This window comes from Cucurbita maxima, unplaced genomic scaffold (assembly GCF_002738345.1).
Source record: "Cucurbita maxima cultivar Rimu unplaced genomic scaffold, Cmax_1.0 Cma_Scf00019, whole genome shotgun sequence".
In the NCBI taxonomy this organism is placed as follows: Eukaryota; Viridiplantae; Streptophyta; class Magnoliopsida; order Cucurbitales; family Cucurbitaceae; genus Cucurbita; species Cucurbita maxima.
In genome coordinates, this window is record NW_019272035.1 from 229,732 (window position 1) to 256,471 (window position 26,740).

At 33.6% G+C, this 26,740-nt stretch overlaps 6 protein-coding genes across 6 annotated transcripts; 4 read left to right on the forward strand and 2 right to left on the reverse strand.

Annotated features, from left to right (window-relative positions):
- Positions 1-1,746: 1,746 nt before the first annotated feature.
- Positions 1,747-3,440, forward strand: LOC111493839 (leucine-rich repeat extensin-like protein 4). Its single transcript, XM_023143726.1, has one exon. The coding sequence runs from the start codon at positions 2,017-2,019 to the stop codon at positions 3,223-3,225; it is 1,209 nt and encodes a 402-aa protein (XP_022999494.1). The 5' UTR covers positions 1,747-2,016; the 3' UTR covers positions 3,226-3,440.
- A 918-nt stretch (positions 3,441-4,358) lies between these two features.
- On the reverse strand, positions 4,359-5,979 carry LOC111493856 (acid phosphatase 1-like). Its single transcript, XM_023143752.1, has 3 exons — positions 5,509-5,979; positions 4,656-4,865; positions 4,359-4,580 (listed from the first exon to the last, which is right to left on the reverse strand). The coding sequence occupies exons 1-3, from the start codon at positions 5,901-5,903 to the stop codon at positions 4,403-4,405; spliced, it is 783 nt and encodes a 260-aa protein (XP_022999520.1). The 5' UTR covers positions 5,904-5,979; the 3' UTR covers positions 4,359-4,402.
- Positions 5,980-6,397: 418 nt separating this feature from the next.
- Positions 6,398-7,615, reverse strand: LOC111493858 (acid phosphatase 1-like). The gene is made up of 3 exons (XM_023143754.1): positions 7,230-7,615; positions 6,875-7,084; positions 6,398-6,648 (listed from the first exon to the last, which is right to left on the reverse strand). Exons 1-3 carry the CDS (start codon positions 7,601-7,603, stop codon positions 6,471-6,473), a joined length of 762 nt encoding a protein of 253 aa, XP_022999522.1. The 5' UTR covers positions 7,604-7,615; the 3' UTR covers positions 6,398-6,470.
- Positions 7,616-8,814: 1,199 nt separating this feature from the next.
- Positions 8,815-10,517, forward strand: LOC111493871 (profilin-4). Its single transcript, XM_023143774.1, has 3 exons — positions 8,815-9,048; positions 9,644-9,781; positions 10,163-10,517. The coding sequence occupies exons 1-3, from the start codon at positions 8,920-8,922 to the stop codon at positions 10,295-10,297; spliced, it is 402 nt and encodes a 133-aa protein (XP_022999542.1). The 5' UTR covers positions 8,815-8,919; the 3' UTR covers positions 10,298-10,517.
- An 898-nt stretch (positions 10,518-11,415) lies between these two features.
- Positions 11,416-13,262, forward strand: LOC111493872 (profilin-1). Its single transcript, XM_023143775.1, has 4 exons — positions 11,416-11,748; positions 12,352-12,489; positions 12,800-12,940; positions 13,044-13,262. The coding sequence occupies exons 1-3, from the start codon at positions 11,626-11,628 to the stop codon at positions 12,932-12,934; spliced, it is 396 nt and encodes a 131-aa protein (XP_022999543.1). The 5' UTR covers positions 11,416-11,625; the 3' UTR covers positions 12,935-12,940; positions 13,044-13,262.
- Positions 13,263-14,440: 1,178 nt separating this feature from the next.
- On the forward strand, positions 14,441-17,687 carry LOC111493846 (mitogen-activated protein kinase kinase 6-like). Its single transcript, XM_023143739.1, has 8 exons — positions 14,441-14,866; positions 15,280-15,364; positions 15,577-15,711; positions 16,452-16,676; positions 16,762-16,944; positions 17,022-17,245; positions 17,340-17,385; positions 17,468-17,687. Exons 1-8 carry the CDS (start codon positions 14,793-14,795, stop codon positions 17,558-17,560), a joined length of 1,065 nt encoding a protein of 354 aa, XP_022999507.1. The 5' UTR covers positions 14,441-14,792; the 3' UTR covers positions 17,561-17,687.
- The last annotated feature ends 9,053 nt before the right edge of the window (positions 17,688-26,740 follow it).

Genomic DNA, 26,740 nt, shown 5'->3' on the forward strand with positions numbered 1-26,740 from the left:
AAAAAAAAAAAAAAAAAAAAAAAAAAAAAAAAAAAAAAAAAAAAAAAAAAAAAAAAAAAAAAAAAAAAAAAAAGTGGGGAAAAACCAATTTCTTAAAGTAATTAATTAAAAAAAAGCCCCCAAGTTTTAAGTTTCTCACTTTATGCCCATTTTTTTGGTGCAACACATATTTCTAGAATTAATTCTATTATTGTTTTAGGAATAATTTTTTTTACTATTTTTTGAACAACTTATTAGGTTGTATATTAAAAGGTCAAAGATTCGAATCTCTCGAATTTTACAATTGGTTGAATTCAAATTTGTTGGGTTTGTGCCTCAATCTAACTAGCTCCATGAAAGTTCGAAGTGACGAGATCTTATATGATTGAGTTTGGATAGGTAAAGTGTTTTCGCTCTTTCCCGTCGTCAACTAGATAAAACATTTTCGAGTCGGGTTGTTTAGATTCAAGTGTTGTTTTGATGAAGAAGGGCACACGTACCTAAACCCAACCCACTAAGTGGGCATCAAGCTTTTGACCCAAAAGAGGATTAAGGGGAAGTGCAAGCCCATTTGGTTCATCAAAGTTGTTGTAAAAGCAAAGGCCCACATGGATCATGGACAGCAATCAAGCGTTTTCTTTCAAATTAGTGGCATACAGAGAAGAGAATAACAATGGCTATAAGTCAAGGGGGAATAGTAATAAAACTTTAAAGCATCCATTAAAACCATATAATTAAGCTTCTATGATATTTAGAGGAAAAAAAAGTTTTTTTTAAATGACCAATTTACCCTTATAAAAAGTACAAAATAATAATTTTAAATTTTAAAAAAATAATAAAGTAGATGTATGTATGTATAATTGTACTGTTCGAAAAAATGTGGTTTGGTTCAACTCAATCTAGTTCTAGAGGAAAATGCATAAATTTTTTATTTATTTGAATCCGACCCAGGCTAAATAAGTTTATAACTCAACCCAACTTGTACGAGTTGGACTGAGTTGATCGAATCTTTTGAACACACTTAACTCGAAAAAAAAAAATCAAACTTTTTTATTCTATCATGAAAGAGATGGGAATAGAAGGCTTTTGAGTTGGATAAGGAACATATATTGGGTGCTCTCTATCAATGGCTTCCACTAGAAGTGTGGTAGCATGAAAGAATACTTAAGTGCTTCCCAAAACTTCTTATTTTCACACTTCCATTTACGCCTTTTTTATAGGGTTATAATGGTTTTGGTGCCATCCCTACTGAGAAGCAAACCCTGCAACCGCCTACTCTTTTCCATTCATTTTCACACCAAAAGGGGACACATCTCATAATCTATGCTTAAAAAATAAGTCTCAATTCTATAATTTAAACTTTTTAACTCGTAAGATCGGGTTATGAATTAAACATAGTCAAAATCGAGCTACCGAAATTTAGATAGTCAAATCTCTAAATACCCCATTTGAGATCGTCTAAGTTTGTGTGATATGTAGGAGTGTTCAAATAACTTGATAACCAGAAATCCAATTAACTCAACCTAATTGGATCATCTCTAGATGAGTTATGAACTTATTTGAATTGGGTTTTGTTTAAATAAATGAAAAATTGTTCAAATTGAGTTAAACCGAACAAACCTAATAATATGGGTTGTAATAGTGATGGAAGAAGATGGATTAGATTATGGTCTCTCAGCTCAAGGGGTCAATAAATAAAGAAGATTGTGATTCTGTCTTTTTATGAAAGAGTAGGCAAATTTATTCTCAACTCACCTAACTTCCTTTGAAGATTAATAACAGAAAGCCCACAATATTAAGGAGTAGTCAATAACATTACTCCCATTTCAAAGCTTCAATCTTTCAAGTTTGAAAAGGAAAAAGGGACTCCCAAAAAAATGGATGCTTACAAAAAGTTAGAAACTTCTCATTATAAACCCAAAGAAACAGAGAAGGTTTGCTCAACTTAGGCTTCCATTGTCAACCCTTCTTGCTCTCTTCAATGCTCAAACCAAAGCAAGTAACATCTTGCTCGTGGTGCATGTCGTGAACTCGAAAATGGAGGGTTGGGTTTTTTTCTGTCTGTTATTAAGTGGTCTAGTTCTCCCCACCCGAGCCATTGTTGGAGTCGGCGGCGGAGTTCGTTTTGGCTTTGGCGGTGGCGGAGGAGGTATTTGGGTTGGCGGAGGAGGAAACACTCCGACTCCGACTCCAAATCCATTGTTAGGGACTCAACTAAACAGAGCATACTCTGTTCTTCAGACATGGAAATCTGCCATTTCCGACGACCCCACCGGAATTTTAACCACATGGGTCGGCTCAGATGTATGTTCTTACCAAGGAATCTTCTGTACAAATCATAGTTCCGGCCAAATATCCGTCACCGGAATCGACCTCAACGGCAAGAATCTCAGAGGAAACCTCATCAAGGATCTGGCCTTTCTCACCGATCTGACGCTTATTCACTTAAACAGTAACAGATTTTCCGGTACGATACCGGTGAGTTTCCGGCAACTCCAATTTCTTCAAGAACTGGATCTCAGCAACAACAACTTCTCCGGCGAGTTCCCCGCCGTCACTCTCTACATTCCGAATCTCAAGTATTTAGATCTAAGATTCAACTCCTTCACCGGCCCAATCCCGGAAGAATTGTTCTTCAAGGAACTAGACGCCATTTTCATAAACGACAATCAATTCACCGGCGAAATCCCCCAAAACCTGGGGAATTCACCGGCGTCTGTGATAAATCTGGCGAATAATCACTTTGTCGGAGCAATTCCGGCGAGTTTTGGGTATATGGGTCCGAGATTGAAGGAAATTCTGTTCCTAAACAACCAATTAACCGGTTGTATTCCAGTAGGAGTTGGGTTTTTGACAGAAATTGAAGTCTTGGATTTCAGTTCCAACAAATTGTTCGGTCATCTTCCTGATACAATCTCTTGCATGAACCAAGTTGAGATTTTGAATCTAGCCCACAACGAGCTATCCGGCGTCGTTTCGGATTTGGTCTGTTCCTTGAGAAGCCTCGTGAATCTGTCCGTAGCGGATAATTTCTTCTCCGGCTTCAACCAGCAGTGTCGGAACCTGTTCGGTGGGTTGGATTTGTCGTTCAATTGCATTCCGGGGGTGGGTCTGCAGCGGCCGTCGCCGGAATGTTCTGTAATTCCGGGAATTGGGTTGAGTTGCCTCCGGGTTCCTGGACTTCCACGGCCGTTGGTTTGTGGGCGGCTCGTTGAAACGCCGGCGGCGGAAGCGGCGGCCCCGTGAGAACCATGGGTGGAACTGGCGGGTGGCAGCCGGTGGGTAGGTGATTAATTAATTGCAATAACTATACAGATTTTTGGGGTTTTTGTTTTTGGAAGGAATTGAATGTAAATCTTTTTCACATTTAATTCTTCATAGAAACAGTACTATCTGAGATTTTAATGGTGTAGATTTTTCAAAGGAACTTCACAATCAGATCCTTGATTTAATTACTCTAATGCTTTATCCACTCTTTGATTTTGGATATTAGGGTTCGGGTCCATTTGAATTGACTTTATAAGTATTAGTAAGGGTAGAATAAATATTTTTCGATAGATATTTATAGTAAAGTGATATGGTTTAGAATTTTTAAAGAGCTCTTAACAATGACCTAAAATGAAAGGGGTCTTCAAACCAACCCTTAGAGCTTGGAGGGACTTACAGACCATTCCCATAATTACAATTGATTCAATGGGATCCTTGCACTTATTCTAACATTAGCCGCCCATTACGTATTGTCATCCCAATTTTAGAACAAAACATGTATATTAAGAAATCCAACACATATATTGGAGAAAGGTTTCCAATATCCTTAATGTTTCGTTTCTCTCTCCAACTAATGTGGGATCTACCCGCCTGAGAATCCAGCATCCTCACTAACGACTCATTTTCAATGTTTTAAAATGGGTATATTAAGGAGAGGGTCTACTAAAGAGAAGTTAAGAAATGTTTCGATTCCCTTTCTAACGAAGGTGGGTATCAAGAGTATTTGTGTTGAGTGCAACATCTTACCTTGCATTACTTACTCAACTAGATTCATGCATGAACAAGTTAGTTGCTGAAGATATTGGAGCTGACCTTGAGCTATATTGGAATTGACAAACTTGATACCTTTTTAGAAATAAAAAACATGTCGGTGCTTAAAAAGATATTTTGATTTATAAGGGTATAAGTGGTCAAAGCCCACTTCTTAAATGGGCCTTACAAATGGGCTGAAATACTTGCTTCCATGATACGCAAACAAAAATAGTACATATTAAAGTTAGAAGGATTGTTTAGACCGAGCAAACCCCATTAAATTACTCGGCTAATCGAGCTAAATTTTTTCGATCGATCGAAAAGTTTGGTTAAATTTTTTTTAAAACGTTAACTAACACAATTGAAAACTAATACATCTTCGATAATAAATTAAAGACAATAACTAAGGAATGTAGTACATTGAATTTGGAAGCTTAAACGATCGTTTCGCAAGAGCAAACCCCATCAAATCACTCCACTGATCTCCCGAGTTTCCTTGGATAATGTAACCTTGTTTCACTAATTCGGCTCTCTTCTCAGATTTGTATACAGTAGCTTTCTTTCCTTCATCATAAGGTCCCCTAAGAGAACGAAAAGCAAAAAGTTTAATAAAACCATCCTCGTGATGATAAAAGATATTTTAAAATCACTCATACCTTAAGATAAGCTTCTCCCAACCAGAATAACCCGCTTGGAGAAGGTTTTGTTGCGTGACAACTCTTTGAGATTCACCTCGACCCGTTAACAGAAAAATCTTGAACCCAAGACTTTTTAGCTTTTTGTACAGTCTCAAACTCATTGGCAATGGAGGAGCCGAACCCGTGTTCACCCACTCGTTGAACGAAGTATCATTGAACGGTTTAGACCTACACAATTTCATACAAATAATTCGAGGCTTATTTTTAAAAATCTTATTATATTTAAATATTTATTAAATTACAAAAAGCATTTCAAATATTTCCTATATATTATTATTAGGAGACGAACAATATTAGGAGACAAACAGAGCACAGCCTAGCAGCCTTATTAATAGCTTTGGCACTCATAGAACCTATTTACAGACATACTCAAATAACCATGTGAATATACAGAGCCCATACCCCACAATATTTAAATATATTTTTTATTTATATAAAAACATGAAAACTTTATTAAAATAAATTATTAAATTATTTATGATCCTTTTAATATTTATATTTGCATTTTCTTATAAACTCCAAAATAAAAAAAACAATACTTTAAGTCTTCCTAATATCAAATTTCTTTTTTTTTTTCTTCTAATTTTAGTTTCCCATTTTAATTTTTTTTAATATTTTAATGTAATATTTGAGAAATTATGAGATATGATCGCCAAATATTTTTATATATATATATATTTTTTTTTTTTTTGAAGAAATTAACGATTTTTGTTTTTAATTTTTTAGCTTGAATTTAAAAATATTTCGGTGACCTTAAACTAAATATATTTTAAAAAAAATTAAATATGACCGAAAAAAACGCTGAATTTACCCGAATCCATTAGCTCTATAATACGGCAAATTGGAAAGCAGCGTTTCATCAACATCAAAAACCCAAGCGTCCCTCCCATGGTCCTTCCCGACTTTGACTGAATTAGCAAAGGTCAACGAGTAATTCGCCACGGCTCGCGAGTCCGACAGATAGCGGTGGCCGTTGAAGTACTCCCGGACGAACTCAATGCACGGCCGCGGAACAGTCTTCCACGATCCCGCGGCGTTCACTTCCACCGCGAATTTCCAGCTTTCGCATCTCGGGTCGCCCTCTGCCCGGACCACGTGCTCTCTCGGATATATTCTGATGGCTGCAGCGGCGGAGACGGCGGCGGTAACAAGAAGAAGAAGAAGAAGAAGAAGCAGAAGAGAGAGAATTGAAGTCGGAGAAGCCATGGCCGGAAACTCGATGAGCGGTAGATGGAGGAAGAGGGTGGATTTATAAAGATTAAAGAAGCTTTTGGAGCTCGTTTGAAGTCCAATTATTCAATCATTGTTCCCTTTACATTAATAATTGGATTTAAAAATTTACCGCTTTATAATGGTAAAAAGTCACCAACCAATTTAACCCAATAATTTCTTTATTTTCCAACGGTTACGATTTACCTGAATGCTCGGCTAATTTTAATATTTATATCAGTGGACAAGAATCTTTAATCTAATTTTATTTTTTGTATATAAATAATAATAATAATTAATTAATTTTTTTTTGAAATTGAAGAATATAAAATTTAAAGCTTTTAAAAAAAACAAAATAGTTAAAAATTCAAATTATATTTCTATTAATATATTTAAATTTAAGTTCTAAGGCAATAAAGAATATTTTAATTATTCAGGAAAATTTTAATTTTTGAATCACTTATGTGAACCTACACTGTGGAGTGGAGTAGAGGGCTATGCATCCTTCAACTGTCATATTTATTGATAAGGATAGAGAGTTGGCGAGCTATTATTGCCCAAAACTTAAGAAACGTAGTACATTGGATTTGGGAGCTTGAACGAACGTTTTGCTAGAGCAAACCCCATCAAATCACTCCACTGATCTCCAGAGCTACCTTGAATTCTGTAACCTTGTTTCACTAATTCATCCCGCTTCTCTGATTTGTATACTATAGCTTTCTTTCCTTCATCTTCACGTCCCCTAATTTCATGATAGAATAAAAAAAATGAAAATTTAATTAAATGAGTCTTTAAAAGATAATAATAACCCTAAATAAATTTTAGGTTAAGAATATGTTTTTTTTTTTTTTTTTTTTTTAATTTGGCTTGAGTTTAAACTCTACTTCTTGTAGAACATGTTTTTTTAGTTCAACAATATATGGAGTGTCCGTAAGAGATTCAAGACTCGAAAAGCTTGGAAATCATACCTGAGGATGAGTTTCTCCCAACCAGAATAGCCTGCATCAATGAGATTTTGTTCCGTGACAGCTCTTTGAAATTCAGCTCGTCCGGTTAAAATAAAAATCTTGAATCCAAGCTTTTTGACCCTTTTATAAAGTGTCAAACTGGCTGGTAATACAGGTGCCAATCCCTTATACACCCACTCGTTGAATGAAGTTTCGTTGTATGGCTCCGACCTGTTCCAATTAAAACTAATTGTAGCCATATTTTTAAAAAAGAATTAAAAGGTTTAAAATATTATTAAAAAATTTAAAAGTTGAGAATATTTTAAAATAAATTAGAAAGTTTATAATTTTTTTTAATTATTTAATTAGAATTTACCCGAATCCATTATCTTTATAATAGGGCAAATTTGAAAGCAATGTCTCATCGACATCGAAAACCCATGCGTCCATTCCGTCGCCGTCGGCAACGTTCACCGACAAAGCGAAGTTCTCCGAGTAAGACGCCACTGAGATGGAGTCGGAAAGATAGCGGCCGGTGTTGAAGTAGTCCTGAACAAAGCTAACGCACGGTCGGGGAATAGAACTCCATGATCCGGCGGCGTTGACTTCGACGGAGAACTTCCAGCTCTCGCATTCCGGGTCACTGTCGAGCCTGACCAAGTGTTCCCTCGGATACATTCTGATGACTTCGGCGGAGGAGACGACGGCGGCGAGAAGAAGAAGAGAGAGAATTGAGGTCGGGGAAGCCATGGCCGGAAAGTTGAGGACGGTGTTGCAGGAAGTGGGTGGATTTATAATGGAGATCGGACGATGGCAATTGTCTACCTACCTCACATTCATTGTTATCATATCTTTTCTTTTTCTTTTTAAAAATAAAAACCATTTTTAGCTCCAAAAATTCTTTGTTGAACGTTCATCATTTAAGATGATTGTTACTATAAATCTTCCTTGTTTTGGACAGTAGTCCAAAAATAACTCATTTATCACGTGACAATTATTTTGGGTAGATTTTTCTATAATTTAAATATATTAGGTAATTGAATTTTTTAATTAAAAAAGTCTTTCTAATTTTTTTTGAATTAAATAACAATAGTAGGTGGCCACGTATGCCTCAATAATCTATTTTAAAAAAATTAATTCATAAATTTTGAAATTGGCCTGTTTCCCACTTCTAAAATTGTAAATTTAATAAATTAGAGACTGAATTTATAATTTAATATTATAATTATTATATCATTGTTTTGATTTATTAATTAAAAAAAAGTAATTATTTATTATATCTTCCCTACCAACTGATCAAACTCGTGGGTCACACTTGACTGAATTATTGAGCCACGGTGAAATTAATTATTTAACTATTTTTTTCCCCTTTACTTTTTTTTCTACCATGTAGGACCCTTCTTTGATTAATTAAATTTTGTTAATGAACTAATTATTACCTTTTTTACTGATTACCTAATTCTTAATATTTGAATACTCAATTAACTAAACAGATAGTTATTTAAATTTTTTATTGATAATATTTGACTTTAGAGTTTAATAAAAGGAGATTAAATTATCATAATCAAAATTATAAAAATTGTATAAACAATTAACTGTGAAAAGGGGATAATTAGCCGTTAAACACGAGCCTGTCTGGTTGGGCCCAAAAGCTAGAAAAAGACTGAAGGTGGACTTAAAGACGTAAATGGGCTGGCCTAGTAATACGAGGCCCATGGTTTATAGCTCACGGCCCATAATGTTATTTATTTTCATTTGAATTTAAAATTAAAAAGGAAAAAAGAAAAAGGAACTACTCTCCTATTTGGAAGGGCCTAAAACCGGGTCTGTTGGAGTTCTGTGGTTCATCGGTCCTTTTGAATAGGAACTAAATAATTATGCGATTCAAAAAAAAAATAAAATTAATTAATTAATTCCCGCCTTTCTCTCCTGCCCTATTTATTTCCATTTTACTCCAACACAAGGCCAAAGAACGAACCGAGCCTCATCCTTTACCGGAAGAACTTCAAGAGAGCTCATAATCTGCGAAGAACAAACGCGATCACCGATCCAATTTCCATATCAAAATGTCGTGGCAAACATATGTCGATGACCATTTGATGTGCGACATTGATGGCCAAGGCCAGCACCTCACCGCCGCTGCCATTATTGGCCACGATGGCAGCGTCTGGGCTCAGAGTACTTCATTTCCTCAGGTTTGGATCTGATTTTGCAATTTTAGTATTCGTTTTCAACTCGTGGATTGGATACTTTAGCATCAGTGCAGTTTAGGGCGTTAATTCGTCATTTCGTATGTTGATTACACGCGTTTGTTTTTTTTTTTTTTTCTCATATGTATCGTGATATTTTATCGTATTAAGGAAAGATAGGTTTAGCCATTGGTTATGTGTAAATGCTGATTTGGTTGTATTGTCCGTTTATTCAACTGGTTGTCTATTGATTGATTTTTGGATGTTTCGTGGTACTGATCTGGTTGTTGCTCGACAGAGCTAGAGCCTAAATTTTGATGGAGAAGTAACTTAAGCTATTCAAGTCTTGTTCTCTCTCTGGTAATGGAAATTGTGTCACTAATAGGGTGGAAAATGGTTGAATCGTTGTCATAATTGTTTTTATCAATGTGTATTCTAATTTAAATCATTAAATGTTGATTCCAAAAGGATTCTGATTCATTCCTCTTGTCGTTGAGTTCATTTATGCGATGGATTAATGGTTCTGATTCATGTGTAATAACTAAACGTTGATTCCCAGAGGATTCTAGTTGAGTTTCTCATCACGGATTCTTAATTGTAGTGCAAGCCTGAGGAGATCACTGGTATCATGAAGGATTTTGATGAACCTGGTTATCTTGCACCTACTGGATTACACCTTGCAGGTACAAAGTACATGGTTATCCAAGGCGAGCCTGGAGCAGTCATCCGTGGAAAGAAGGTAATACCATTACATAACTCAATAACATAATAAGATCTTTTGTCAACTAAGTTCCAAGAGGGGTCGTAGTCATGTAATAATAACTCTTAGACACCGAATTTTGAAATGTTCAGTAAAACTATCCATTGATCTTGGAAATTTATTGCTTAATCTTATTTTCTTGAGGCTAGAGGTTCAAATTCTCATAAATTATGATTTCACATTTATATCAAATGGTACGAGTTTAGCATAGTTTTTTTGTTTGTACACATCATATATTAAATGATAACTATTATAATTGTATTGTGAGATTGATAGCTATATTGTGTTAAACATGGTTGAGTATATCAATCTATCGATTAAAGTCCGTTAAATTCCTGTTGTGTTGGATTGTTGTGACAGGGGTCTGGAGGAATTACCATAAAGAAGACTGGGCAGGCTCTAGTTTTTGGCATTTATGAAGAACCTGTTACTCCAGGACAGTGCAACATGGTCGTTGAGAGGCTTGGTGATTACCTCGTCGATCAGGGTCTGTAGGCTTTCTCAGTATCGAATTTTGGCCTACAATTATTCATTTTCCTTATTCCATTTTGTGTTTGTTTGGCTCAAAGTTTGCATATGCTTCATTCTTGAGCCTCAGAATTGGCTGAGAAGTTAATGCAGACAATAACCTCCTCAAAGATATTATTAACAGTTGTTTGGAGCTTGGCTTTTGATTAATTTTTATAAAATATCTTAATATGTTTTGGGTATTCAATCTTCTTTTCTCAATCATTTCTCTAATTTATTCCTTTAATTAATATCCTAACCTTTGGAGATTGTTTGCATTCAAGTAAATTGCATACAGGTGATATGGTCTATGCTCTTGATTTGACAGGTCAGAAAATGAAATGCTTTGATTATCATTATTATTATTATTAATTATCTTGACTCATGAGATAAAGATTAAATCTCTATCTTAAAACAGTGCCCTTATAAAATATTTTAGATTATTGAAGGATTTTGGGCATGGAAATGACCAAATTGTCCCAACTCTATCTCATTTAGTTAATTTATAGTAGGTATGAATATATTAAAATTTAGGGTTAAATTTGTAATTTAACTTACCTAAGATCTTATTGGCAAGTCCCTCAACAAATTCCTATTTATGAAACGAGGCCCTCATAGTAGAGATTCCTTGCTTTTGAAAAAGGTTTCTTTTGAATGGTCTGTTGCTTTAATTTAAGGTGTCTCTCTTTTTTTCTTTTCTTTTTTATTTGGACCAAATAATTTCTGGAAAGCAGCATCGCAATCTACAAAAGAATATCCTTGCAAAATTTAAAATTTCCTTCATAGAAAATGATGGGTTGCAAATTACAGCCCATTAATTTTATATTCAAATCCCATTAAATTTTGATATTAATTACTTTTCATTATTTAATTTATATTTAACATAATATTAGAATCATATATTCGGATACGACATGCGAAATTGAGCTGGCTTGAATATTATCAACGATTTTAAAATTAAGAAAAGAATTTTAGAGAGAGAGAGAGATAAGAGGAACAAGCATCATGGGCCTTGAAGGCCCACAAAATACAATTTGGAAGAAAAAGAAAAAGAAAAGAGAGGGGTATTTAGGTAATTTTGGAATGTGATGTCGCAATTATTTTGGGAAAAATAATTATAACTGCGTGACATCAACGCTATCTCGGGCGAAACCGCGCTGTAAGAAGAGCAGAGAGGATTATTTGGTGGAGCTCATTTCGTCAGTGGACATAAATTGAATCTTCTCTCGATCGATTTAGTGTAGAAAAGAGTGAAGGAGAAAAAACCCTAAACAGATTGAACCAGAAGCAGGAGGAAGAAGATCAAGCGGGGAAAGATGTCGTGGCAAGTTTACGTCGACGATCATTTGATGTGCGATATTGAGGGCAATCACCTCACATCTGCAGCCATTATCGGCCATGACGGCAGCGTTTGGGCCCAAAGCGAAACTTTCCCCAAGGTTTACTCTCTTTCTCTCTCTTTCTAATCTTTTACAGGGAATATGAAATCCGAGTATTGATTTGATTGACTGCTTGTAATCGATGGTTGGATCTGTCTGGATTTTTAATCCAAGATCTCGTGGTTCAGAGCATGATGAATATGATGGATTTTTTTCAATCGTGGCTGATTTGATCTGATTGTTGTATGTCGATGCATGGCTTCGGTAGTCTCAAGTTTTAAATCGGTTGTTCGATGTAATTCTATGCAGTTTCGTTAGATGTGATTGAAATTAGAATCTGTTGTTGTTTCCATTTTGTTTATGACGATTTGATGTAGCGATTGTACGAGGCAGTAAAGATCTGGAGTTTTCTATTACCGTCATCTAGGCTTCTAGATTTACTTCGGAGCATTTCGATTTTATTCTCAATTATTTTTGTATTAGTTACGAAATGGTCAAGATGCTGTGCTGATTTCTCTTTAGACCGTCTTGATGATCGATTTCATATTGTGTATTTGATGGAATTCTTAGAAGAAGTCAAGGATGTTTGTCCATTTAACTTTCCTGGTTTCCTGTCCACTTTATGAGGTCCTCAATGCATGTTCCTACTTTTGTGGTTTGTAGTTCAAGCCTGAAGAAATTGCTGCTATCATGAATGACTTCAATGAGCCCGGGACGCTTGCTCCAACTGGTTTGTATCTTGGTGGCTCAAAGTATATGGTAATCCAAGGGGAGCCTGGAGCTGTTATTCGTGGGAAGAAGGTAATAAAAAATTTAATGAAAATGTTCTAAAATGAATTCCGAGTTCTGACCTTGAGAGATGATGGGCATGCAAGCAATTTATTCTGAAAGTCTTCTAAAATTAACTTTATAAGTTGCAATGAATATGAGAACCTTCATCCTAGATTAGTTTTCTAATTGGTCAGTGTTAAAAGTTTCTAAATTCATTATGTATTGGATTCTGCAGCAAAATTTGTTATCATGTTTACACTGCTTGGTGGATATACCTTTGATCTGGCAATTAGATTCTCCTTTCCATTGAATTTTAAACCAATATATCTCTTGATTTTAGGGCCCAGGTGGGGTTACTGTTAAGAAGACTGGTCTGGCTCTAGTCATTGGCATCTATGATGAACCAATGACTCCTGGTCAGTGCAATATGATCGTTGAAAGGCTTGGGGATTATCTCGTCGACCAGGGTCTTTAAATATCGGTATGCTTGCTTGCTACCTTTGTACGCGATCGATCCTATTTCTTTTCAGCATCCATATTTCTCTTATTGCTGATACAATCTTTTGGATTGTTAATTGCTGCAGGTCTATTGTGTACAAGTCTATGGACTCTTGAATGAGTGGAAATGGGTTTGATTGATGCTTGAGGAGTGATGCTTATGTTTCTCGTTTTTAGTGTTTGTCTCTTTCACTTTTTTGTTTGAAATATTGTGGTGGTTTTCAAGTGAGGTCCATTGTAGTAGCATCAAATATGGATATGGTAAACCATTCAGCATAAATTTATAATTACTCTTTTATTTTATCTGTGTTGATTTTTGCAGCAGGCTCCTGTATAACACGAGGAGATATAATTTCTCTCAAACCCAAATGTGGGCTGGTGGGACATTTCATTCAATCTCGCCGCATATAAATTTCTTTACTCTTCTTCCCAATTACTTTTGCAGTTCTTGGTTTGGTTGCTTTTCAGTCTCTAGCAGATTATGCTAAAGAGTTGGTATGTTGTTTCATTAATGGTTTGGAATAATTGCTGGCTTGATGCCAGCCATGGTGACTCCATGAATCTTACCTACGGCCTGTTAGTAGTATAGGGTAGGGTGGTTAGCAAACTATACCAGATGGTTGAGAATAGCAAAATATTCACTATCACAAACCCACCACAGCCACAGGTAGGTGGTAGGTAGCTACCAACCAAGAACTGTGGAGGTTTTAATTGTTCACATCAACCAGCAGGTGGTGCTATTGTGGATGGACTAATGGCATTCTTAGGTCCGAAAGTGGTGCCCAAGAATGAATGATTTTTCTTTGTTCAATGAAGGACTTTTAGGAAGGGGGATTTTATAGTTCGAGCATGCAAGGATGATTTTCATTAGGAATGATTTGTCTTTGGTGTTGCATTACTTCACGTTGCCTGTAGATAATCATTTGTTATAAGGTCCAAATAGATCGTTATGGCTGGTTGATGGGTACTTACCATACTTTTGGAGTCTGGGGTCCTAGGTCTTGTATCCACCAAGAACATATGAAAAAACTCTTGTTGGAAATGATCGACTCAAATAGATTATTAGCATCCCGGATATCTATTGAGCTACTAAGCTAAAATTAATTTCATTTAAATAATGATTTTGGGAAATGCAATGCAATGAATCAATTTACTTTTAAAATAAAATAAAACAAATTAAGATTAGAAGATTATCCTAAAAGGACAACTATTCTTTGTTTACCATGGAACTATTTACAAGGAAGCTAAGGTGTAAATTACAACAGGCTATTTATTTTATTTGTTTTAGAATTGGAAATATTATTAAACTTATTAAAATAATACAAAGAAATTTATAATCAATTTCTGTCTGCCAATGACATTACCTTCCAAATTTAACGCTTATTTTTTTATTTTTGCTAAATAGAAAACCTTTTAAATACCAACAAAAATTAAAAAAATTAATTCAGAGATATATTTGAAATTAACAACTAATATCTAATTGAGATTATTAATCGATTGAAAGTTTTGTTTTGTTAAAAGCATCGAAAGCTCTCTATTGGAAGTCGGTTCGATTGAAAACCCCTAGACAGAACGGTTCGGTTCGGATGGTTTGACAGAAAAGCTAATCGAACCGATTTATATCTCGTAACGTCTATATATTTACGCGCTCCTCCTCGTTTTGAATGTATTTTATTCCTTCTCATTTTGATGAAGCAGATCGTCGCTTTCCTTACAGTCACAGAGAAAAGGGGAAAAACCTCAATCACAGTTCTCCGCTCACTGTCTTCTTCCAATCTCCTCTCTTGCTCTTATTGATGCCTTAGGAGTTTGATAAAGAAAATATTCGGTGAAAGATGAAGATCAAGACGCCATTGAAGCATCTCAAGCTCTCTGTGCCTGTTCAAGAAACTACCATCCGTTCTTTCCTGTATGTTAAGCTTATTTTTCTATTGCTTTCGATTTAATGTTGATCACCTTTTCTTTTACAGTGTTTGTTTCGTTTCATTTCCTAATAGCTACTCTCGATATGATTCTGTGTAAATGTATGTTATCCTTTGTTTTTCAATGGAGGGCCGACTGAGTTGTTTTCTTAGTTTCTTGGAAATGAATGATACGGAGAAGAAATTGTTATTTGGAAGTTTGGTGAACTTATCTCTTGTTGACTGAATAAATTCAAAATGACTGGCTTCATTGATGTACTTTCCATTTCAAGTATTTCAATTTCAGGAAGGATGTAGAGCATGATCTGTTCGATTTATTATTATTTTTCCCTATTTTCGTTTAACCTTCTAGTGTTAAAAAAAATCCAATGCTCGCGTTTCTGGTTTTGTTAAACTTCAGAACTGCGAGTGGAACATTTCACGACGGCAATCTACTACTGAACCATAAAGGATTGCGGCTTATATCTGAAGAGAAAGAAGCACAGGCAAGCTTGTTTTACTTCAAACATCCTAATTTGAAATGTTTAACTTAACGTATATCAAGTTGCTATCTGAATCCGAAAAACTGGCCTAACCTAGCTATCTTTGTGGTTTATATTCAATTTAGATGCATGATTCACCGTAAGAAGTGGCCTAACCTAGCGATCTTAATGTATGTGCAGCCATAACACTTTTCTTTCATATTTTGTTTGAACAGATTTCAGATTGTAAGGAACTTGATGTCGATTTCTCATTGGAAGATCTTGAAACTGTGAATGTTATCGGGAAAGGAAGTGGTGGTGTAGTGCAACTTGTTCGACACAAGTGGGTTGGAAAACTTTTTGCCTTAAAGGTTGTTATATTGGTGACAATTCTACACTCTTGCATCCGTCTTTGGTCATTGTACCTTTGCTTTAAGTTATTCATACATTTTGTTCTTTCATTATATCATGGCTTTCTATAAGTTGAAGAAGCTGCTGCTGCTGCAAGCTAGCAGTTTCTGATCTTTACATCTTGTTCTTTCATTTTATTATGGCTTTCTATTTTTTAAGCTAGTAAATTGCTATTGCATTCATTTTTCTGCGATAATGAATTCAAAGTCCCTCGAGGTTGGTCTTGGTTTACAATTTAATTTTTTGAAGTCGAGAGTTCTACCTAAAATTTTGATAACGACGAGGTTAAAGCAAGATCTTCCAATGGCTCAGTGGTGACTGGTGAGAGTAATTTGTATAACTATTCATTGTTATGATTATTTCTTCATGTTGATTCATGATTTTATTTGTTTAATGTCTTCTTTAAGCTACAAATGAACTACGCTTATGCCATCCGGTTTGGAAGTTGAAGCCCTGGTAACTTTTCGGTTTCGGTTATCTTAGATCTATATATATATATGTTTTTTTATCCAAACTCCCAAGACGTAAGAATTTCATTTTGCTTAGGTCGTACTATGCTTTAGTGATCACTGTTACTAACGTTTTGTCCTCATCAAAATCTGCTATTATTTGTGCTATTTTGGCTTTTGCATACACTCAAATAATCTCGAGTACGAATTCTATAACTCTGCTGGAAAATATTTCATGCCATATTATTCAGGTGATCCAGATGAACATACAAGAGGATATCCGTAAACAGATCGTGCAGGAACTGAAAATAAATCAAGCAGCACAATGTCCACAAATAGTGGTCTGTTACCATTCTTTCTACCATAATGGTGCCATTTCTCTGGTGCTAGAATACATGGATCGTGGTTCTTTAGCCGACATAGTCAGACAAGTCCAAACAATTCTGGAACCATATCTTGCAGTTGTTTGTAAACAGGTCTCAGGATTTTGCTATTAAAATCAAAAGCTGAATGAAAAGGTCAACTTTGTACTCATAGTCACCCACTCCTATTATATTACAGGTTCTACAAGGTCTTGTTTATTTGCATCATGAGAGACATGTTATACACAGAGACATCAAGCCATCCAATCTACTCTTGAACCATAAAGGGGAGGTCAAAATCACTGATTTTGGAGTAAGTGCAATGCTAGCTAGTTCTATGGGTCAGAGAGACACATTTGTGGGAACTTACAATTACATGTCGGTATGTATAGTTCTTTGAATGGATGATTTTTTTATGCACCGTGTTTTGTTTATGACATTGGTTTTTACTTTCCCCAGCCTGAGCGAATTAGCGGCGGAACATATGACTACAGCAGTGATATATGGAGCTTGGGCATGGTTGTACTTGAATGTGCCATTGGAAGGTTTCCTTATTTGCAGTCTGAAGAGCAGCAAAGTTGGCCAAGCTTTTATGAACTGCTTGAGGCAATTGTAGCAAAGCCGCCGCCTTCTGCTCCACCGGATCAATTCTCCCCCGAGTTCTGTTCCTTCGTATCCGCTTGGTAAGCCGCCGCCGCCGCCTTATGCTCATGCTCATTAAAATTTTATCCTGGTCCAATTCTAGTTTTGACATTTCATTTTCATTACAATTGGCAGCATTAAAAAGGACCCTAAAGAAAGATCAGCATCATTAGATCTTCTGGTTTGTAACCGTTCAACCATTTCTTGAATAATTTATTACTGGCAATCACAGTCTCCTTAAACAGTTCTCTTTGTACTTCTAGAATCATCCTTTCATCAAGAAATTCGACGATAAAGACATCGATCTTGGGATTCTCGTAGGCAGCTTGGATCCTCCTGTAAGTTTTCCTAGATAATAATCATAATGTTTACTGTAATATTTTAGAAAAATTTACAATCCGTTTACTTTGTGCAATATGGACTTTGCCTCGTGTATGAATTCATAGTTGGTAAAGGAATACATCTCCATTGGTACGAGGCTTTTTGGGAAAACCAAAAGCAAAACCACGAGAGCTTATACTCTAAGTGGACAATATTATACCATTGTGGAGAGTCGTGATTCTTAATATGGTATTAGAATCATGCCCTAAACTTAGTCATGTCAATAGAATTCTCAAATATCGAACAAAGATTTGTGAGGCTCGAAGGTGTAGTAAAAAATGACCAAAGTGTTGAACAAATGACGTACTTTGTTGGAGGACTCTAGAGAAAAGACTCGAGCCTTGAGAGCTCCATAAGTCTCAGGGGAGGCTTATAGTGTATTTTGTTCGAGGGGGGATTGTTGTGAGTGAGTCTCACCTTGGCTAATTTAGGGAATGATTATACGTTTATAAGTAAATGAATATATCTCTATTGGTATGAACCTTTTGAGGAAGTCCGAAGTAGAACCACGAGAGCTTATGCTCAAAGTAGACAATATCGTACCATTGTAGAGATTCACTCGCGATTCCTAATAGAAACATCAAACGTTATAGGTTGTCAAATCATTGATTTGGCATTGTGAAAATCTCAATCAAGCAACATGCTTATAAGATTTCATGACTAATTGTGTGTTGTCGTTGGGGTGCAAGGGAAAATTAAAAAAACAAACGGACTTAAATATGGTGAACCAACTTAATTTCTCAAACCGTATTGGCCCAAACTAGCCAGTAATGGGCTTTAGGCCTGGCAAAGTTTACTTTATATCGGCCCGTAAACCTTTGGGCCCATTGCTTAATTAGTATGGGCCCGTGTCAAAGTTATAAGTATGTATATCTCCACGGACCCATTGCTTTATATCAGCTCTCTCTTCTTTCTTTTCTCTTTTCCTAAAAAATTAATCCTTTGGAACAAACCAATTTTCATTTTTCAATATATTTTTATTATACACTCTAATAAATTAAATCAAATAATATTTTATGAAAAAAAATATAATATAATGTCAAACTAACATAATTTTTTCCACACTTGATTATATATATATAGGTGCTTATTAAGTTTATATGTATTTAATAACCTAATTTGAGAAAGTATTTAGCAATATATGAATGGTGGGGATTAATTTTAAAAATAAATTAGAATAGAATAATAAAATTTGTTTACTCCAACAAAATATTGAAACATCATGAGAATCCAAACAAAACAAAATCCTAGAGATTTGTGTGGCCAACTCCACATGGGATTTGCCTCATTTCAAAATACACATTTTCAAATCCATATACCATTAAAATATATTCAATTAGTATCACTTTTGAGGATTTTAGCAATGATTATATTTCAAATTGACCCACCACTTTGTTCCCATATGCCTTTTTTCTTTTATTTCTTCAAAAAATAAAAATTAGGTTTGGGTGTGTGGGAAACACAATCTTTATGCAATAACTTCATATTATATTCTTATATTATATTCTCGAACAGTCCGCGTTGGTAGAAAGAGGTGAAGTGAGTCGAAGCAGAGAAATCAGCAAGTATAGTATGAGTGGTGGAGATCGGATCAATTACTTGAAATTATGAAAATGACGACTCCAATAGCATTCAGGTTACGATGTCTGGTCCGTCATTTCCATGCTTGACTATAGATTATTGACGATTCTTGTTTCATGCAGACAAGTTACAGTCTACGATCGAACTGAGAATGAATTTTTGGAGAATTAATTTTTACATTTGTTCGAATCGACTATTGAATAGATAATAAAAAAAAATGTTGAAATTTTGAAGAAAATAGAAACACTACATATCTATGACAAAACGTCAATTATTAAACTAACAATTTATCAATGTGACCCTATTTCAATGGTTAAGATATCAAACCAAGCATAATTTAGTGGATTAGATATCAATTCGTGTAGAGTTCAACAAATAAGGTATCAATTTGAGCATCGTTCTATAGATAAGATATCAAACCAAATATAACTTAGTGGATAAGATATCAGTTCGTGCATAGTTCAACAAATAATATAACAAATTGAGCATAGCTAGTAGATAAGATATTAATTCAAACATAGCTTAATGGGTGAGACATCCACGGCTATTCTAAAAGTTAATAATTTGATATTGGTTGACCTAAAAAAAAGAATAAAAAAAATAAAAAAAAAGCTAACAATTTAATTAAGTGAAGCTTACATTACATTTCACTATCAAAACATTGTGAGGTGGTCAATGGGGATTTCATCATTTTCTCATTGAAATTAGGTTAACCAAAAGAGAGTAACAAAGACCTTTCAAAGAATTTGACTCCACGTCAATAAATAGAACAATCCATTTACTTTTTTTATGTGGTTTATTTATAATGCATTAAAAAAAATTATTTAATTATTTTTTATACCATGGATGTATTTATTTATTAAAAGTAATAAGTGAATTTAATTTATCATAAAAAAAAAAAAGTACGAAAATATTCGAAATTGATTTTTATTTATAGAATTTAATTACGAATTCAAGTATTTAGTTAGGAGAAAACGAGCAAAAATTTTAATAAATAAAAAAATTAGATAGTTATTAAACAATATCTCAATTTTTCTCTTTTTAAAAGTTGTGTTACGAGCTGTTAGCTCATATAATCATGTAATTTTTTGTTTTTGACTAATTTCTAAAGTTTTTCTAACCAGATTGAACGATGCACGCAAATTAGGGTTAAAGTTCAGTGTTTGCAAGGGAATTTCCCCTCCAAACATTGTGGGTGTACGAAAAGTTGACCTAAAATCATATGAATTCTTCGGTAATCATTCAATAAAATTAGGTTGTAGAAATTATATTACCCTCCCTCTCATATTGTCAACTTATGATAATGTTTTATATGTTGTCTAGTGGTGATAATGGGTGTTTTTTTTTTTTTTTTTTTTTTTGCCTTTTTGACTTTTTTTTTTCTCCTCCAATTTTACCTCTTTTTTGAGCATTTGACCCATTTTTTAAATAAGAAAAAGGTACAAAAACACCAATTTAATATTTATAATCATTAGATTGTTTTTTTTTTCTTTTTTTGAAAGACTTTATTTAATTGATTTAGGGTTAATGTTAATGGGCATGTAAATAAACCACCAATGATTGTGGTCAACAAGGGTTTGAGGAACTATTTCATCAAATAGCTAATGTGGGGTTTTTTGTGTGCAATCTTCTATTTTTATTGGAAAATCTATTTTCCATTACCTTCCTTAAACTTTTTCTATTTTTTAATTTTTTTTTAGAGTCGAGATCGAACCGTTAATTTTTTTAATTGGAAATCGACAACAATGATGCTAAAAAAATTAGTGGTATTCATAGGTTGGGATGGGTCGAGTCGAGTCGAGACTTGTTTTTAGATCTAACCCAATTGTTTGAGTTCTAAAATTTTCAATCTAAACAACACTTTTATAATAATAAACCCTAAATTAGTTCGAATGGTTCGATCATGTATTCAAATTTTTATTTATTTATTTTCAAACTTTACTTTAAAATTAATTTATTTTTTATTTGGAGGGAAAATGGGTTCCACTAGAATTTTTGAAATTTGTTGTTAATTATTTAAAAAAGCATGATTAGGTTAATGGAGTTATTGGTTGGGCTATTAAATGAGTTAATTGTTGGTGTCAAAATAATTTAATCATCATTCTTTGTATTACTTGTAAGTAAGAGTACCCATGTGGAATATTTTTAATTGCTTAATTATCATGCTTTTATTGGAAACTAAATTTTAAACGTTATCATTACATATCCATTAACCTCAAATAATCTTAACGCTATGGGTAGAACACCACTCCTCAAAATTGAACTTCATCTCATTTTATCTTTTTAAATTTATTGTAACAAGACAGTGATATACTTTATGGTTCGTCCAATAGAACAAAGTTAACAAATTCTTGAACCAAGGTTTGGTTTTCTATACAAATACGGTGTTTCGCTCTACATTATTGAATATCGAGTTGTTCAACTAATTTTATAATTTTCGATCAAACTAATCTTTCTTACCTTAAGAAGATGAAGGTGACCTACGATGAAAAGGAAAAGTGGGAGTTTTAAATTTTGGAATCGGAGGGGCATAAATGTCTTTTTCACATTGAATCGTGTCGAAACAAATGGACCCATTTTAAAAAAACGAAAAACTAAAATGACCAATTTTTTGGAATTCTTCACACACTTTACAAAGCAGATTCCCATAAAGAATAACGCAACACAAAGAACACAAAGTATTTATTAGAGAATCCAACAAAAAAGGACCAAATTAAACTCAGAACTCAATTTCTTTTTTTCTTCTTTTTGGGACTTTAATGGCTCACAACACTGTGTGCTTACATATCCATGTGCAGAGATCTGCCCCCCACGAGCCATATGCCTCTCTCTTTCAGTTTATTCCCAAACAAAAACACAAACCTTAAACAACAATAAACAAACTCCTCAAACATTCTCAAAAGTTATGGGTTTAAGGCTCGAACCAAACCCTTGTATCTCAGCGAGGACATTGTCATTGTTGCCTTTGAGTACCTCCGACTACTTTTCTTGTATCGTGCTTGATTAGTTCGTTCTAGGAATGTTAAAAAAATCCTAATGACTCGAAAAACCTAACCAATCCAACCCAGCCTAACCCTATACAGTTTTGATTGGATTATGAACTCAAATCAACTCATTATAATACACGAACACTCCAAGTGGAAAAAAAAAAAATAGACATTTGTCTTCTGAAACCAACTAACTTGATATAATTTGAGCTATAGTAATTTTGATATGCCTATTATGGATCTCCTCTTTGGGATCGATAAACTTTGCACCATACTTAGTTCACTACCAACCAAAAATCTTCGAAAAAAAATCTCATTATACAATCCAACGCTCGATCAATATTTTATTATTATTATTATTATTATTATTATTATTATTATTTTGTTGGGTGAGTTTTCTAGAAGTGAAGATGAGCTGTGTGAATAGCTGGCTTTGGCTTTGGCATTGGCTTGGGTGCGTGAAGGATCTGATGTATCACGTGCAAATGTATTGTTTTTAGGGTTTTGGGTTATTTAAAATAAGCAATCCCAGGCTGCATTCGGATTGGCTACTCTGATTCTCTTGTTTTTGTTTTAAAGCTGCTTCATTAAACAACTAAAATCTGATTTGAATTACATTAGATTAGATTAGATTAGAGCATGTGTTAATAATGATTAACAGATTTCATATTAAAGTTTTATTTATTTATAAGATTAGGGTGTACATCAAGTTAGATCCAAATAATCTTTTGTACCCACTCGAAATCTAGATGGGTTAAATGGGTGGTCTGAATGTCTAGATTAAGTTGAGTTGGATTATTTTTTAATTATTTAAAAAGTATACTCGATCTATCGTATATTAATTACCAAAATCTGGTTAAACTCAAATATTAAACATTTACCAGTAGCAACACAAACTTCAAATATTTTTAATTTTCATAATAATTTTAAAAGTTGGTTTGAGTTAATACTCTTTCACTAATTTCACTGACTAATTTTGACAAAAAAAAAAAAAATTAAAATCTATTTAAACTCGTTAATTTAATAATAGCAAAATTGGTACAAAATTTAGCTAGGCATGATGTTATTTTTTTAATCATTTTTGTATAATACTATATTTTATAATTTATTAAATATATATAAAAATACTTTAAAAAAAATGAAAAAAAAAAGGTAAAATATGATATACTTTTTCACTAATTTTTTTTTCTCTCTAATTTAAGAGTAAAAAATATTGATTTTTTTTTTCTCTTAAAGAAAAGGATAGAAACGTTTCCCACGTCCTGGGGTATTGCCACGTGTTCATATACTTTTTTTTCCACCTGAATTAATGAGAATAGTAGTAATTAAAATCCTAATAACGTTTTTATATTTTATAAAATAATCTTTTCACTCAACTCATTAAAATATTATATATTTATTTTAAGAATTAGATAATCAAATTGTTATTTAAAAAGTCAATTACTTATTTTCAAAATTGAAATATGTCGAGTTTCATTAATTACCAAGCAAATTAGGAAATGGATATTTGCATATTTGTCACAGTTTCCTAAGTTAGGAGATGCAAAATTGAAATTATCTTAACAACCCATAATAAAAAATAAAAAAAAAGGTGGTTTTTTTATATTTAATTTTTAATTTTAAAAAGAAAAAAAAGAAAAAAACCTAGACAGGAGTCGAACATAGAAGGCCCTGAATGAGTCAAAAACAGCAGAGTTAGGCAGCTGGATCATGTGCCTCCATGATCACCACACATCCAACTAGCTAAGCCCATCATCACCATTAAAATATCCCACGTGGGCTCCACTTCCAATGTCTTCTGTGGGACCCACCCTCCATCCACCCAATAAGAATCAAGCCCTCCTTGGTTTCTTAATTTTACCATAATAAGCCACTTTTGGACAGTGTCCTGTAGTAAGCCCAAACATTCCTTTGTCCCAATCCTATATATATATATATATATACACTTTAATAATTAATATTATTGTAATATAGTTTATACTCATATCCTAAAGTTTCGAAGTATGGAAATAAATAACCAATGATATCCATCAAATAATATTTATTATGGCAATAGCTTGAATGTTCGATATTTTATTGATATCCGTAGATAAAAACATACCCGAAGAAACGAACTTGTTAAATGAATATATTTATCATAAAACGATTAGTTATTCCTAATTTTGTTTTTACCTTAATTATTATTCTGAACAAGTAAATTGAATCAGTCATATAAGTCGGTAATAAAAGCAATGGTTCTTCGACAATATTTTAATAAAAGCTTCTCTGGCTCGAACTAACCTAGTTTAGAAACAAAACGATGACTCCATTTTACCTTGTAATTATACTTTGAAATATACTTCCCTATATTGATGTACCTTCCGTAAAAAAAGGAAACATAATTTCAAAATTTGAAGTAAAGTATAGGATTCCATTGAGTCTTATTCAAAATAACCCTTTAAAAAATTATTTTAATACAATTTAGTTGACGGGAATCTTTGAATTAGGAAGATAAACGCTAATTATGTATCTAGAAGAGAGCAAGCACGTCGATAATCGAACACATTCAAAAAATAAAGTGATTTACTAATATTCTTTATGAACTATGAGTTTAATATCGTTACATCATCGTTAATACCAACCAAAATTAGTTAGCTTATCGATCCAAATAGTTATTGACTCAGGAACCTACTACTAAATGCAAGCAAGTAGAGAGAATGGCTAATAAATTACATAATTCAAATACAAATGGAAAAAACTGAGGATAGAAAAGGGAAGAAAATACAAATTACAAAGTCAAGAAATTAAGCAAAAGAATAGTGTTTAGGGAAAAATGGCTGTGAATCCCATGGTGCAAAAACGGGCAACAAAGTGACGCACGAAGTGCCAAAAACTTGCTTGTCATAATCCCGTTTAATTTTCTTCTCATTGTGTCACGTGGGTCTCTTTCGATCTTTCTTCATTAGAACGTTGAACAAAAATCAAGATTATCGTCACATTATTTTTCGTCACCATCATGTTTTTAAAACTCAAAATTTCAATCCAATTTGGGAATTTCGGCTTTTGAAAAATGAAAAAGAAACCTTACAATGGACCGATTTTAGTTCATTTCATAGTTGACATGAAAAAAGAGACAGGTTGGTTAAATGGGGTCATGAAGTGAAGAGTGGGAGCCTAAGGGCACTAAAAAAAAGATGTCTCCTTGCCTTCCAACTGTTTGATGAAATGCCTGTGAGAAAGTGACGGCCTCTTGGCTATGTGTGCGTCCATCACGCCATTCCATTTTCCCTTTTGAGTGATTCAACTTGGAAACTGTTTATGATAGGATTGAGTTTGGATATACATGAATTGTGGTTATTCCAAATGGGGAATAATGGTTTTGCTTAAATGACTTGTTTTCCTTTTCCTTGGTCAAATATGCATTGGAGACAGCCTTGTTCTGTCCATTTTTGAATGCGTGGGTGACCCCCAACAAGGGTTAATTTTGCAGTCAAGTTTCTAATTCTTTTCATTCTATGGGATGGCTTTTGGTGGTGGTGGCCGCGGCGGCTGCATTTCAGAAAAACCACCAAACACTTCCTTGGTTTTAGTTGCTAGAATTAGACCATAATTTCTAACCTAATTTGATTCATTTTTTTCATTGAAAATGAAATGTCTAGAGTGTTTATATAAATATACTTAAAATACCCGTAATATAATTTTTCAGAAATGTTTTGAAATTTTATATTTGAGAAGTAAAATATATGAGATCATAAAGATAGATCGTTCGGATATGATATAACTTCACGACCGCACAAAGTTTGTGAACCAAAAACTTCCACTTCTATTGAGTTCATCTAAAAAGCTATTTTTTCCAATCAAATGAGAGGAAAACAGTCTCTTGGCCCAGAGCCCATCCCCTATCATGGCTTCACCCTAAAGTTCATAAAAAAAATATACATTTTTTATTATTTTTGCATCTTTCTCCTAAAACATCGTGGTCAACTGACTAGTTCAGGGTGAAAAAAAGGAAGAAAAAATGTGGTAAACAGTAAAAAAAAAAAAATAGAATTACCACGTTTGCAGGTGAAAAATGGCAGAGAGGACAGTGTACTTAGAGAAACAAGACAACTTCAAAAACATTCCAATTGCGCTGTTTGATTTTAACCTCAAAGGACACAACATAAAATTACCGGTCTTAATTTTAGTTTTAACCTCTTAATTTTAAGAATAAAATAAGCTTTTCCATTAATTTTGTCTTTTTTTTTTTAAATTTAAAATTAATGGAATTTGAATTTTCCATGTCTCTCCCCCGGGGAATTGAACCAATTTGAAGAGACATTTTTAAAATTTTTTAAATAAGGTAAAAAAAGGAAAATAAAGAAATAAAGAACAAGTCCGCCATTGCCGACTCGGTCACAGCACAAATACATTCTTTTTAAAGCCTTTGAAAAAGGAATGTGCTGATCTTAAAAAATTTCCTATTTTTCTCTCTCTTCCCTTCTATTAATACCTTATCCCATAGCCCCCCATTTCCTCGACTGAGCAAAATATATATATATATTACAAAAAAAAAAAAAAAAAAAAAAAAAAAAAAAAAAAAAAAAAAAAAAAAAAAAAAAAAAAAAA

What these genes read in the sequence shown, in the direction of transcription:
- LOC111493839 (XM_023143726.1), top strand. Translation starts at nt 2,017, where the DNA reads ATGGAGGGTTGGGTTTTTTTCTGTCTGTTATTAAGTGGTCTAGTTCTC.
- LOC111493872 (XM_023143775.1), top strand. Translation starts at nt 11,626, where the DNA reads ATGTCGTGGCAAGTTTACGTCGACGATCATTTGATGTGCGATATTGAG. An exon ending in AAAGCGAAACTTTCCCCAAG is followed by an intron (nt 11,749 to 12,351) that starts GTTTACTCTCTT and finishes TGTGGTTTGTAG; the next exon opens with TTCAAGCCTGAAGAAATTGC. An exon ending in CTGTTATTCGTGGGAAGAAG is followed by an intron (nt 12,490 to 12,799) that starts GTAATAAAAAAT and finishes TCTTGATTTTAG; the next exon opens with GGCCCAGGTGGGGTTACTGT.
- LOC111493858 (XM_023143754.1), bottom strand. Translation starts at nt 7,603, where the DNA reads ATGGCTTCCCCGACCTCAATTCTCTCTCTTCTTCTTCTCGCCGCCGTC. An exon ending in TATAAAGATAATGGATTCGG is followed by an intron (nt 7,085 to 7,229) that starts GTAAATTCTAAT and finishes TAATTGGAACAG; the next exon opens with GTCGGAGCCATACAACGAAA. An exon ending in TGGGAGAAACTCATCCTCAG is followed by an intron (nt 6,649 to 6,874) that starts GTATGATTTCCA and finishes TCATGAAATTAG; the next exon opens with GGGACGTGAAGATGAAGGAA.
- LOC111493871 (XM_023143774.1), top strand. Translation starts at nt 8,920, where the DNA reads ATGTCGTGGCAAACATATGTCGATGACCATTTGATGTGCGACATTGAT. An exon ending in AGAGTACTTCATTTCCTCAG is followed by an intron (nt 9,049 to 9,643) that starts GTTTGGATCTGA and finishes TCTTAATTGTAG; the next exon opens with TGCAAGCCTGAGGAGATCAC. An exon ending in CAGTCATCCGTGGAAAGAAG is followed by an intron (nt 9,782 to 10,162) that starts GTAATACCATTA and finishes TTGTTGTGACAG; the next exon opens with GGGTCTGGAGGAATTACCAT.
- LOC111493856 (XM_023143752.1), bottom strand. Translation starts at nt 5,903, where the DNA reads ATGGCTTCTCCGACTTCAATTCTCTCTCTTCTGCTTCTTCTTCTTCTT. An exon ending in TATAGAGCTAATGGATTCGG is followed by an intron (nt 4,866 to 5,508) that starts GTAAATTCAGCG and finishes GAAATTGTGTAG; the next exon opens with GTCTAAACCGTTCAATGATA. An exon ending in TGGGAGAAGCTTATCTTAAG is followed by an intron (nt 4,581 to 4,655) that starts GTATGAGTGATT and finishes TCGTTCTCTTAG; the next exon opens with GGGACCTTATGATGAAGGAA.
- LOC111493846 (XM_023143739.1), top strand. Translation starts at nt 14,793, where the DNA reads ATGAAGATCAAGACGCCATTGAAGCATCTCAAGCTCTCTGTGCCTGTT. An exon ending in GAAAACTTTTTGCCTTAAAG is followed by an intron (nt 15,712 to 16,451) that starts GTTGTTATATTG and finishes CATATTATTCAG; the next exon opens with GTGATCCAGATGAACATACA. An exon ending in TGTTCCTTCGTATCCGCTTG is followed by an intron (nt 17,246 to 17,339) that starts GTAAGCCGCCGC and finishes TACAATTGGCAG; the next exon opens with CATTAAAAAGGACCCTAAAG.